The sequence below is a fragment of the Oncorhynchus mykiss genome, chromosome 16 (genome assembly GCF_057628025.1).
Source record: "Oncorhynchus mykiss isolate SJ-2025 chromosome 16, ASM5762802v1, whole genome shotgun sequence".
Classification (NCBI taxonomy): domain Eukaryota; kingdom Metazoa; phylum Chordata; class Actinopteri; order Salmoniformes; family Salmonidae; genus Oncorhynchus; species Oncorhynchus mykiss.
In genome coordinates, this window is record NC_143037.1 from 68,354,946 (window position 1) to 68,368,637 (window position 13,692).

At 42.8% G+C, this 13,692-nt stretch overlaps 2 protein-coding genes across 2 annotated transcripts in view; both read right to left on the minus strand.

Annotated features, from left to right (window-relative positions):
* The window catches only part of LOC110518541 (ERC protein 2), a 492,964-nt gene extending 491,279 nt beyond the window's left edge, over positions 1-1,685 (minus strand). Inside the window, exon 1 of the mRNA XM_036947561.2 lies at positions 1,230-1,685. The gene's annotated coding sequence lies outside the window, so the exon portion shown is untranslated. The remainder of the gene's footprint in view (positions 1-1,229) is intronic.
* A 2,736-nt stretch (positions 1,686-4,421) lies between these two features.
* On the minus strand, positions 4,422-9,740 carry tlr9 (toll-like receptor 9). The gene is given in 4 exon segments (NM_001129991.2): positions 4,422-4,803; positions 5,988-6,347; positions 6,565-9,225; positions 9,575-9,740. Coding segments are annotated over 3 exon segments (3,225 nt in total). The 5' UTR covers positions 9,223-9,225; positions 9,575-9,740; the 3' UTR covers positions 4,422-4,596.
* Between the last annotated feature and the right edge of the window lie 3,952 nt (positions 9,741-13,692).

Here is a 13,692-nt window from a genome sequence, read left to right on the forward strand (position 1 = left end):
TTTACTTAAGTACTTTACACCACTGAAGCCTACCAACATCCCCCAGGTCCTACTGTCCGTTTTTAAGCGGCAAAAACACTGCGTTTCGGTACGGTTGAAAGTGCCCTCATAGCTCAGCTGCTTCCGCGTTGACACAGATCTAAGGTCGGTTTTGCGTTTTTCCACTGAAAAGGACTGCCCGGGAAGCGGATACTATGCAAATCCGTGCCAGAAATCCCTCCTCTTATCTAAGAAGATCGGACGTTGAGGTAATCTACGGCTAGACCATTGGTTTAGATATGTGTCAATCTCACGAGTTGTCAATCCGCTTTCCATCAATGGATGAGAGACAATAAACGCTATCTGACAGCAATCGACCCTGCATAATATTATAATCATAATCTAGTATCATATAACTCAATATTTAACATTTCGCTTATAGTGTTTTCCTAGACTACATCCAATGATACGCGAAATCAATTGTCTTTGAAAAAAACTAACATTCAAAGGTCAGCTTTGTGCTAAAGTATCGTAAATAAACCTGTTGGTACCTAATGTGATCCGCAATATCAAAAACGACATCATATTGAAGAAAAACTGAAATCCCCTTCCCGATACTGGGGACAATATTTTTTCGGCGCTTGTGCATCAATTCTACCCAGAGCGGAGAAAGTTTACGTACCATGACATGTCAGTCAAATTTAAATCATTTTGGGTTGATGGACTGGATGATGTTGAAATCACTTCCTATATCGATCCAAAAGAAAATCTCAATATTCCCAAAGTTCTGCAGCTACACGTAGCTTCGTTACACCCCACTCCACAGAATAACTCATTCGCGGTATCTGAGTTGACCACAGCAGTAGCGCGTTGGGAAAACTGCTACAGTTTATATTACAGCACGCTTGGCATGATGCTGGGTGATGCCTGATAAGAGATGTAACGGCTCTCAATCCAACAACCTGTCGAATATCCCTTCAGAAGTGGAAACACTTAGGCCTAATGAGACAGTCATGGTCATAGATGTATTCCACCCAGCCCGTGTCAGACCCCGTAGGGTAGAAACGATGTGCGACCACGGGTAGGGGGATTAAGCTACTTCTCCTATCCGTGGCTGTATATATCTCTACATTACATAAGAATTAAGCCTCTCAGTCACAAAAAAGACGCATTTTGAATCATCTATTTTTTTTAAAGATGCCCTAAAATCAAGACGGTGTTCGTAGAAGTAGGCTCGGTCGCTCTCTTACCCGTCAACAGACCGGCCCTTCTCCATCACCGGAAAGCCCAGCTCGTGTCCAAGTCCATTGGCGCGAGCTCCACGGTCCCAGCATTCTCTCGACCTCTCCTGCTGTCGGCCCACAAGCACGCGCAAACTCTCTCCCACGGCGGCGGGGACAATTAAAGGGACAGCGATGATTGGAGATGGAGATTACGCCGTGAGCGTAGTGGATGGGACAAGCACAAAGGAGTGCCTGAAAGCTAGTCGACTGGTGTGGCAGGAAATACTGCCACATTTGGACATTGAGTTTTATTTATCTGGTAGAAAATAGTAGGATATTATTGTTCATCCTTGCAAGAGATTTAGATAAACCAACAGACAAAAATCAACCCCAGAATACAAGAAGGTTCCACAATTTTCCCCTCTGACAGAGAAGTGAACTTTGATTGACTGACAGTGTGTCTGTGGTAGATACTGTAGAAGTGAGAGCAGGGGCCCCACTAGCGGAATTGAGAGGGATGGTGAGGTTGCCATAGTGATACCTACTATCAACAGAAATAATACAAATCAACCTCACTGTCACCTAATAGTTCACAACATTTGGACAATATTGAACTGTTTGTATACCAATGTCCCAGAGGTGGCTGGTGGGGTGAGCTGTAGGAGGACGGGCTCATTTGTGATGGCTAGAATGAAATAAATTAAATGGTATCAAACACATCAAACATAAGTAAACCACATATCTGAGTCTGTTCCATTAATTCCATGCCAGCCATCACAATGAGCCAGTCCTCCTATAGCTCCTCCCACTAACCTCCTCTGCAATGTCTATGGTATAAGTTTCTCTGCCCACTACTTCCTTATATTGGCAGTTGATTTGATGCCCCCTTATATTTACAAAATAATAATACTATAGGTATACAAACAGTTCAATATTGTCCAAATGTTGTGAACTATTATGTGAAAGTGATGTTGGTCTTTTTTTCCTGTTGTTAGTAGGTATCAGCTTCAGATCACTATGGCAACCTCGCCATCCCTTTCAACTCCACTAGTGGGCCCCTTCTCTCACTTCCACTGTATCTACCACAGACACACTGTCAGTGGTATTAGTTTCTCTGCCAACTACCATCCTATATTGGCAGATTATTTGATACCCCCTTATATTTAATAATAATAATATTGTACACACACAGGGTATACCACTGGCATGCTGTCATTAACTTTACAACACAAATCACACAAGAGACAAGACTGAAATCAGACTGAAGACAGATCACTAGACAGTGTGTGTGTCTCCATCTGTCTGCCTGTCTGTCTTGGGGTGGTTAAGCTAGACTTCCTGAACAAAAATGATAATTCCCCTATATCACGTTTACCAGTGTAGTGGACAGTGGTGGCTGGTGGGAGAAGGTATAGGACGACAGGCTCATTGTAATGGCTGGAATGGAAATCATGTGGTTTCCATGTTTGATACCGTTCCATTCATTTCAAACCAGCCATTACAATGAGCCTGTCATCCTATAGCTCCTCCCACCATCCTCAGTCAGACTATCCCACTGTGACATCAGCATAGGGCATCATCAGTGCAAACTAGAATTTCTATTTTTTTGTAATAAACTACTAGCCTGATGACTGACACTAAATAATTCCGCAGCTCTGTCGTTTCCTACATACTTTAGTCTGAGACTGCCACGATTGAATAACTAACCATATCTGGATTTATATAGCTTTCTACCAACTGTGGTACTCAAAGCACTTCACAAGGTGAGGGCTAAACTCACCTCATCCCCCACCAATGTCTGCCACCCACCTGGGTGATGCACGGCAACTCGCCACACATCAGCTATTAGGTGGAAAGTGATACTGTATATGCCAATTGGGAATGATTAAGTGGCAACGACCGAATGGGAACAGATTGGGAATTTAGCCATGACACCGGGGTTTACACCCCTACTCTTACAATAAGTGCCATGGGATTTTTAAATGACCACGGAGAGTCGGGACACCCTTTTAATGTCCTGTCCGAAAGACATCACCGTACACAGGGCAATGTCCCCTTCACTGCTCTGGGGCATTGGGATCTCCCTAGACCAGGGGGAAGAGTGCCCCCTACTGGCCCTCCAACACCACTTCCAGCAGCACCTGTTCTCCCATCAAGGGAACGACCAGGATCAACTCTGCTTAGCTTCAGAGGTATGTAGAGTGGGATGCTGCTAACTGGAAGCAGCTGTGCTGTCATTTGGGAGTTTCCTATTCTAACTTCCTTCAGAAACAGAGAGTCTTGTGGCAAAAAAAGAACACTTTATTCACCTGTTGACAACAATAGAAAAGAACCATCAATCTCAGTTCCCGTTTAAATGGAAGTGAAGAACAGAGTGATGAGGAGGAATTTACATTTAGTGGAAGTTGTAGTGTGGGCTGGATGACGACATTGCTCTTGATATGGGTGGTAAACGTCTGCATGGAATGAGTTTTAATACACAATGACGACTTTGTTCCCTCTCCGTAATATGTGTGTGTCCTGTGTTGAAATCGGTTAAATACTGATCAAAATTAACACGTAACTAAATGCATGTATTTATTTCTGAAAATGTTATTCAAACTGCAACAAGTTAAACCAACCCAAAATAAGCAACTATCTTTGAAGGATCAAACTTACTATGTAAATGCACTGTTTTTTTTGTTGTTTTTTAACAATTCACATATCCACCTTGATTTTATAATACCATCTGAAAAAATAGTATTCAAACCAGAAAATGTTGGGAGTGAATTCCCCTCCCCTTGACAGTGTATAGCACTTGAAATGTGCTATACTGTAAAACCACTCCATTATTAGTATACCTGGGTGATTCCAAGAATAGACTGCCATTTTTCTAAACTTGTTAAAACATTTCTAGCTTATCTATTTATGGGTAACAGGGTTGATGTGTTATGATGGACACAAAATTAAGAACTATTAAATGTTCAATGTTTCTTGTTAAAACAATTTTTTCTTAAAGGAATAGTTTCACCATATTAAAATGAGAGTTCAGTTCACATAACAGGGTTGACCTTAAACACGAGGGACAAATGTAAATGAATCTCCAATCACATGAATTAAATGATCATCTTCCGAAATGAGCAACACATTACCTTACAGGGATGGTAAAAACCTGGGCACATTTTGGGGTGAAGTGGGTGAAAATATTCATAGAAGTCCCACAAACATAACGTGGTACATGCCAAAATGGGGATTTTATTTGAATGAAAACACACTAGTATTGGAATTTCTAACATGGTTTAGTGTAGTTATAGATGTACTGCATGTTATCCAACTCTTTCATTGAGTATTCTATCAACATTTACAGACAATGTCACAACGACATAAAAGGCACTCTGTTTGTGGATCGACCCACCTATATGAAGCTCTCGTTGACGTTGCTGTCGTAGGAGCGGATGTTGTCGGAGGCCAGCGCTGTCTTCATGTGGTTCCAGAACAGTGGCTGGGCCTGAGGGTTCCTGGGCCAGGACAGAACAGACTTCCTGCAGAGCCTCTTCCTCAGCTGCAGGTATTTCAGCTTGGGAAACACCTCGTCCAGCAGAACCAACACCGCCACGTCCACCTGCACATAAAGTAACAGATTAGACGGACTGAGTGAGTGGTAGGGATGTTGCCTGTTGTTGTTGTTTGCTTCATTATGAAGGTATTACCTGAATGTAGCCTATGTACAGTTGAAGTCGGAAGTTTAAATACACCTTAGCTAAATACATTTCAACTCAGTTTTTCAAAATTCCTGACATTTAATCCTAGTAAAAATTCCCTGTCTTAGGTCAGTTAGGATCATCCATTTATTTTAAGAATGTGAAATGTCAGAATAGTAGAGAGAATGATTTATTTATTTCATCACATTCCCAGTGGGTCAGAAGTTTACATACACTCAATTAGTATTTGGTAGCACTGCCTATAAATTGTTTAACTTGGGTCAAACGTTTCAAGTAGCCTTCCACAAGCTTCCCACAATAAGTTGGGTGAATTTAGGCCCATTCCTCCTGACAGAGCTGGTGTAACTGAGTCAGGTTTGTAGGCCTCCTTGCTCGAAAATTCTTTTTCAGGTCTTCCCACACATTTTCTATAGGATTGAGGTCAGGGCTTTGTGATGGCCACTCCAATACCTTGATTTTGTTGTCCTTAAGCCATTTTGCCACAACTTTGGAAGTATGCTTGGGGTCATTGTCAATATGGAAGACCCATTTGCGACCAAGCTTTAACTTCCTGACTGATGTCTTGAGATGTTGCTTAAATATATCCACCAAATTTCCCTACCTCATGATGCCATCTATTTTGTGAAGTGCACTAGTCCCTCCTGCAGCAAAGCACACCCACAACATGATGCTGCCACTCCCGTGCTTCACGGTTTTTAATGGTGTTCTTCGGCTTGCAAGCCTCACCCTTTTTCCTCCAAACATAACGATGGTCATTATGACCAAGCAGTTCTATTTCTGTTTCATCAGACCAGAGGACATTTCTCAAAAAAGTACCATCTTTGTCCCCATGTGCAGATGCAAACCATAGTCTGGCTTTTTTTATGGCGGTTTGTGCGACACAAACAACAACACAGAGTTACACATGAAATAAACAAACTTACAGTCAATTACACAATAGAAAAAAATCTATACATACAGTGTGTGCAAATGAGGTAAGATTAGGGAGGTAAGGCAATAAATAGGCCGTAGTGGTGAAGTAATTACATTATAGCAATTAAACACTGGAGCTCCAAATGACACACAAACGCATTGCAAGTCTGACCTTTTCATCCAGCAGCCTCTGCTGCACCATGTAGAAGGCCTGGCGAGTCACCCCATTTACTATGCTAACCCTTCCTCCCTCGCCGCTTGCCCCGCTCGTCAGCACAAACACGGTCTTCATGCTGCTATAGACAGCACTGTGAAGATTCTCGATGCAGGACAGACCTGGAACCCAATCTCTCTCCTCCAGGCAGAGACAGAACCTCCTCCGCCCCACGTTCTCCAGGTGGACCAGCAGCTCATTGTAGACCCAGTCTCTCACTGCGTGGTTGCCCGTGTCGAAGACCACAAAGGCATCATACTGACTCTGGAAGTTTGCCCCAGGCAGTTGGGAATAGCCCTTGTGTCCTGCCCACAGCACCTGTTTGTTACAAAATAGTGTAATGTAGATATTCAACATATGGACACATAAACACAACATTGATTTACAGCTGGGCCATTCAATTAAGGTCTTCTAATCAGGGACTGATCGTGCACTGGGAAATCATGTTAGTGAACTATCTGGTAAATCAATGACATTACTTGATCAATTAACTACCAGGGAGGGAATACAACACAACATTGATTTGTAGAAGTACCTGGAAGCAATACCAGACATCCCAGCCGTAGAGGTGCCTGAGTAGGGGTAAGGCAGTGAACACCAGAGTCAGGAAGGTAATAGAGAGGAAGGCCAGGCTGCCATAAATTTCCTGGCAGGAGCGGGGGTCCATAGACAAAACACTAGCCCCTTGCTGCGACTCGGGGAAACCACAGTGTACGCCAGTGGTAAGAAGGAGGATCTCCACCTGGCTGGCACGCAGGAAGTCTGCAAACCAGGAAGTGTCGCAGGAGCAGTCAAAGGGGTTGGCATGCAGAGTGAGCAACTGGAGGGCACTGCCGTTCCTCAGTGGGGCAGGGAGGGACTGCCGATCCAACAGCTTGAGTTTGTTGTGGTTGAGGTAGAGAAAACGCAATGCCAATGCTTGGCTGAAAAAGTCTTCGGGGAGAAAGCTGATCTGGTTGTGACTAAGGTCCAGAAGGGTCAAGTTTGCCTGAAAAGGTATGACTTTGTCGGGAAGTTCAGACAGATAATTAACACTAAGGTTAAGGTGGCATAGTTGGCCGAGTGCTGTGATGTTCTCCCAGGGGAAATAGTTCAGTTTGTTGTTGCTGACCCGGAGCACCTTGAGGCTGACAGGCAGGTTACAGAAGGCTGCTGGTGAAAGAGACCTCAGCTGGTTCCTGGAGATATCTAGGTAGATAAGGTTGGTCAGGTTCTGGAAGAAGGTGATGTAGTCGTTGCTTCTAGTGTCCCACATGATGTCCAGGTTGTTCCCGGAGAAATACAGGTACCTGAGGGAGTCACTGTACAGTGTATGATCTATCCGCATCCCAATGCTGTTGTCAGACAGACTTAACGCCTCCAGATTGGGGAGGTTCTTGATGAACTCAAAGCGATGGCCCATGCCTCTCATTAGGAAGTGAAACTCATTGTTGCTGAGGTCCAAAGTCTTCAGAGTGGCACTGAGCTCCTTGAAGGCATCTCCATAGTACAGATCTATCCTGTTGTGGGCCATGCTAAGGTACGCCAGGTTGTCCAGGTGGAGAAACTGTTTGCCGTTTAAGCTCTGGCTCATGTAGTTGTAAGAGAGGTCCAAACAGACTGCCTTCTCCATACCTAGGAACAAACTGCTATTGAGGGTGAGGATGTTGTTTTGGGAAAGGTCAAAAGACATGGCACCATTGCAGAGATTATTTTTGAAGGAAAGTATAGTTGGGTTTTGAGTGCACTCATCCTCCAGTATCGCCAACGTGTTTGGCCCTGGCTCGGCTGCAGTGACTACTGGACCTGGATGATGCCAGGGCTCATCTGGGACAGCCTTCCTGTCACTGAGCAACATGGGTGGGTTCTGAAGTTCCACTGTGGCATACCGGTTCTGGTTCTGAAAGCTCTTAAAGGACTTACACACGTTGGACTGAGTAGAGAAGGATGGGAGAAATTCCAGCATGTTCTGGGAAAGGTCGACCCTCACCAGGGCTGGTAGCTGGGCCAGGGCACTCAGATTACAGGACCTGATGAAGTTCATCCGCAGCTCCAGAACCTCCAGCCAACGGAACTTGGCCAGAACCGCCACACTTTCCTCTGAGACCATATGGAAGAAGTTCCCACTGAGGAGAAGTGTTTTCAGGCCAGACATCTGGGTCACGTTGGGAGACAGCACCAGCTCCTTGAAGGTCGTCATCGGCTCATAGTTGTAGATGAGGCTGATCCAAGTGAGCCTCTTCAGCTCTATGAAGAAGGTACCGGTGCGTATGGCAATGGCCAGTAGGTTGTCCGATAGGTCCAATCTCTCTAGGTGTACCAGGGGACTGAAGAGGCCCTCTGGGATGTTGCGGAGGGAGTTTCCCCTCAGGCTGAGGAATTTGAGAGAGTTGTTCTGGGCGTAAAACGCATGTGGGTTGATGTCAAGTGGGGTGTTGTTGAAGCAGGGGAAGCAGGGCTGAGCAGCATGGTCACAGCGCTGGCAGTTCCAACCCAGGTTGAGTTTACAGAGCTGGGTCAGATTGGCAAATGCCCACTCATCCAACACAGAAATTTTATTCTCATTCAGATCCAGACTCTTCAGAGAGGGAGGCATTCCCGGAGGGATGGATGTTACATTGTTAAAACCCAGGGTAAGGGTTTGCAGCTGGGTAAGCTCCCTGAAGACTGCCTCGTCAATGTGGAAGGACTGGTTGCAGGGGTTACCATAGTAGCAGTTCATGGTGAGTAGCAGCTGCTTGAGGTTTGGTGTGCCGAGGGGCTGGGTTATGTTGTAAAGGTGGTTAGACTCCAGATTAAGGACTTCCAGGCTGTCAGGTAGTCTGGGGAGGGGAGAAGTGAGGCTGTTTCCTTCCAGGAGGAGAGTGCTGAGGTTCTTAAGACACATGAAGGCATCCTTGTGGATCTCAACATGGCATGAGGGAGACCCCAGGGCCCTCATATGACTAGGGAGACAGTTCCTTGTCATGCTCAGTTTCTGGAGGTTTGGAACCCCAGAGAATGCGTCCTTCCCTACCTGCTGAATCCCGGTATAACTCAGGTCAAGTGAAAGGACAGAGGCTGAGCAGATCACTGGGATGCGGGTGAGCGCCCTCCGAGAGCAGTTCACCACACTGGAGTCTGCGTTGCTGTCGCAAGGGAAGAACTTGGGATTGGTCGTCCTAACAGCTGGTGGTAGTAGACATAAGCAGAGGAGAACTCCATATCCCTGCATGACCTGGACAGAGAGAAATAAACATTCGTACCACAAAATATATCTGATTTAAAAGTCAAATTATAACTGCACAGAAGTACATACAATGAAAGTTGATCCCAGCAAGTCCCAGCTATGGGCAATGTTAAAAACAGGTCCACGCCTTGTCAAAATGGGTTCCAAATGCTAACTGTGGGTATGCAAATGACCACACAACTGCAAATTCAGTACAATCATGAGACAACCAGTATAAAACAGTAAATCCTGGTACATTAATAATATTATTCAAATTATGAGTATTCACTTCAATGTAAAGTTTTCATGGCCTTGCACAGATATTAATTGGCATATTAGAACTGAGAATTACACTCACCGTGGGAGGTTTTGGGCCTCAATAACCCACTGGAGGTCAATTATAATGAAACGTGATGTTGTTTCGAATGGAATAGGCCGATGCTTTATTCCAAAACAAGTTTCTGCCAACCTTTCCTTCAAATAAAGCATGGAGAGAGAAAAGCCTTGAATGACAGACCAGATGTAAAAAGACAGTAGTTAAGTACCAGGACTTATGTAACACAATTCAGAAATGAAGAAGTGAAACCTTCCCAGACAGATGTCTGTCAACTGACAGGGCTTTTTACATAATGAACATCTGAAATGGCATGTCACCTCCCCTGTCTATCCTATGACCAGATATCAAATACATGGGTACTTAAAAATGACATAAAAAATAATAATGAATAAATATTTTGTGACATACACCAGATAGCTGCAGTGAAAGGTGTAGTTTTACAGGTTTAAAACTTGACCACCCTTGATGTATAATCATTTTCTTTGGGAAATTACTTTTTTCTAGTTTAGTCATATTTATCTTAGCTACCTTAGAAGTGTTTACTTAGCAGGGTGAGTAGCAGGGGTGGAAAAGGTACTCAGTTGTCATAGATGAGTAACAGTAAAGATACCTTCATAGAAAATGACTCAAGTAAAAGTGAAAGTCACCCAGTAAAATACTACTTGAGTAAAAGTTCAAAGTAAGTGTAATTAAATGTACTAAAAGTAAATGTACTTTTGTATCAAAAGTATAAGCATAAATAATTTCTAATTCCTTACATTAAAAATAACACACTATTTTGTTTTTACGGATAGCCATGGGCACACTCCAACACTCAGAAATCAATTACACATGAAACATTTGTGTTTAGTGAGTTTGTCAGATCAGAGGCAAATCGGGATGACCAGGGACGCTCTCTTGATAAGTGAGTGAATTGGACCATTTTCCTGTCCTGCTAAGCATTCAAAGTGTAAAGAGGAGTTTTCAGTGTCAGGGAAAATGTATGGAGTGAAAAGTACATAATATTCATTAGGAATGTCTTGAAGTAAAAGTATCAAATGTCAATAGTAAAGTACAGATACCTCGAAAAACGACTTTGGTACTTTACACCACTGCTGATTAGCATCTATTGAGTTTGCAATGTCCCATACATTGGATGCCCAAATCAACTGGAAGTACTGCGTCTACAAACAAATTTAACAACATCTAAAATAAATATTTTTCCTAAAATGACTGTTTGCGATTCACAAATTATTTTGATTCAGCTGATTCGATTAATCCCGATTGAACTGAATAAATGGCTAAGTGAATCGTTCATTTTGTCAAAAATAATTGTTTAAATGAATAATCTGATTCATTCAAAAATGAAATCAACTGTGTATGGCCATATTCGCGAGTGTTGGTGGAAAGTTTTTTGGGACATGACGAAAACATTAATACATGCTAATAACAGTTTAACAGTTAACTACAGTGTACAGTACATGTTTTGAATTGGTTACCGAAATACAGTGGTGTAAAGTACTTAAGTGAAAATACTTTAAAGTACTACTTAAGGAGTATCTATACTTTGCTATTTATATTTTGACAACTTTTACTTCACTACATTCCTAAAGACAATAAATTACTATTTACTCCATACATTTTCCCTGACATCCAAAAGTACCAGTTACATTTTCAATGCTTAGCAGGACAGGAAATAGTCAAATTCACACACTTATCAAAAGAACATCCCTAATCATCTTCACTGCCTTTGATCTGGTGGATTCACTAAAAACAAATACTTAATTTGTAAATGAAGTCTGGGTGTTGGAGTGTGCCCCTGGCTATCCGTAAATAAAATAAATCAAAATGGTGCTGTCTGGTTTGGTTAATATAAGGAATTTGAAATGATTCATCCTTTTAGTTTTACTTTTGATACTTAAGTATATTTAAAACTAAATATTTTCTTACTTTTATTCACGTAGTATTCAGACCCCTTGACTTTTTCCACATTTTGTTACGCTAGCCTTATTCTAAAATTGAGTAAAAAAATCAAACACACAATGCCCCATAATGACAAAGCGAAAACAAGTTTTTAGAAAAAAAAAAAAAAAAAAAAACAGAAATACCTTATTTACATAAGTATTCAGACCCTTTGCAATGAGACTCGAAATTGAGCTCAGGTGCATCCTGTTTCCATTGATAATTCTTGAGATGTTTCTACAACTTGGTTGGAGTCCACCTGTGGTAAATTCAATTGATTGGACATGATTTGGAAAGGCACACACCTGTCTATATAAGGTCCCACAAGGGACAGTGCATGTCACATCAAAAACCAAGCAATGAGGTTGAAGAAATTGTCCGTAGAGCTCCAAGACAGGATTGTGTTGAAGCACAGATCTGGGGAAGGGTACCAAAAAATGCCTGCAGGACTGAGGGTCACCAAGAACACAGTGGCCACCATCATTCTTAAATGGAAGAAGATTGGAACCACCAAGACTCTTCGCCCTGCCAAACTGAGGGAGATGACCAAGAAACCGATGGTTACTCTGACAGAACTCCAGAGTTCCTCTGTGGAGATGGGAGAACCTTTCAGAAGGATAACCATTTCTGCAAAACTCCACCAATCAATATGGTAGAGTCGCCAGACGGAAGCCACTCCTCAGTAAAAGGCACATGACAGCCCGCTTGGAGTTTGCCAAAAGACACCTAAAGGACTCTCAGACCATGAGAAACAAGATTCTCTGTTCTGATGAAACCAAGATTCAACTCTTTGGCCTGAATGCCAAGCGTCACATCTGGAGGAAACCTGACACCACCCCTACGGTGAAGAATGGTGGTGGCAGCATCATGCTGTGGGGATGTATTTCAGCGGCAGGGACTGGGAGACTAGTCAGGATCGTGGGGAAAGATGAAAGGAGAAATGTACCGAGAGATCCTTGATGGAAACCTGCTCCAGAGCTCTCAGGACCTCAGACTGGGACAAAGGTTCACCTTCCAACAGGACAACAAGCCTAAGCACACAGCCAAGACAACGCAAGAGTGGCTTTGGGACAAGTCTCTGAATGCCCTTCAGTGGCCTAGCCAGAGCCCGGACTTGAACCTGATCAAACATCTCTGGAGAGACCAGAAAATAGCTGTGCAGCGACACTCCCCATCCAACGTAATAGAGCTTGATAGGATCTGCAGAGAAGAATGGGAGAAACTCCCCAACTACAGGTGTGCCAAGCTTGTAGCATCATACCCAAGAAGACTTAAGGCTGTAATCGCTGCCAAAGGCGCTTCAACAAAGTATTGAGTAAAGGGTCTGAATATTTATGTAAATGATATAGCAGTTATTGTAATACATTTGCTAAAATGGATAAACAACTTTTTTTGCTTTGTCGTTATGGGGTATTGTGTGTAGGTTGATGAGAGGAAAAAAACTATTTTAGAACGAGACCGTAAATGCACTCTACCTTCTGCTGCAATGTCCAACTGTCTTTCTCTCCTTGAGGAACAAACGGCCCACTCATCTCGCACATATGCAGGTGATGCACACAAACAGACGTGTTTTCCGATCCTGGCTGATATGTGGATTTTTATTTGATTGATAAAATAGTAAACTGTGCCTATACATTCCATTAACAGAAATTTCATTAACTTCCATGACTTTTCAGATTCGATAATTTCCCCAAAACCTTTCCGGGCCCAGATTTTTTTTTTTTCTGTGACTTGAACCTTGGAGCAAAATAAGGTTAAGCACCTTGCTCAAGGGCACAGACAGATTTTTCACTTTGTCGGCTCAGGTACCTTTCAGCTAAAGGCCCAACGCTGTAACCGCTAGGCTATCTACCACCCTATGTTCAATATATTCCACTGACAATACCTCATCTTTCCATGTTCACCCAGTATCATAGTGCAAACTGATGGAAGGAAAAGTGGCAATGAGGGACATATTCAACATATACAGTTGAAGTGGGAAGTTTACATACACTTAGGTTGGAGTCATTAAAACTCGTTTTTCAACCACTCCACACATTTCTTATTAATAGACTAAAGTTTTGGCAAGTCGGTTTTTCCAACAATTGTTTGCAGACAAATTATTTCACTGATTCACAATTCCAGTGGGTCAGAAGTTTACATACACAAATTTGTCTGCAAACAATTGTTGGAAAAACCGACTTTCCAAAACTTTAGTC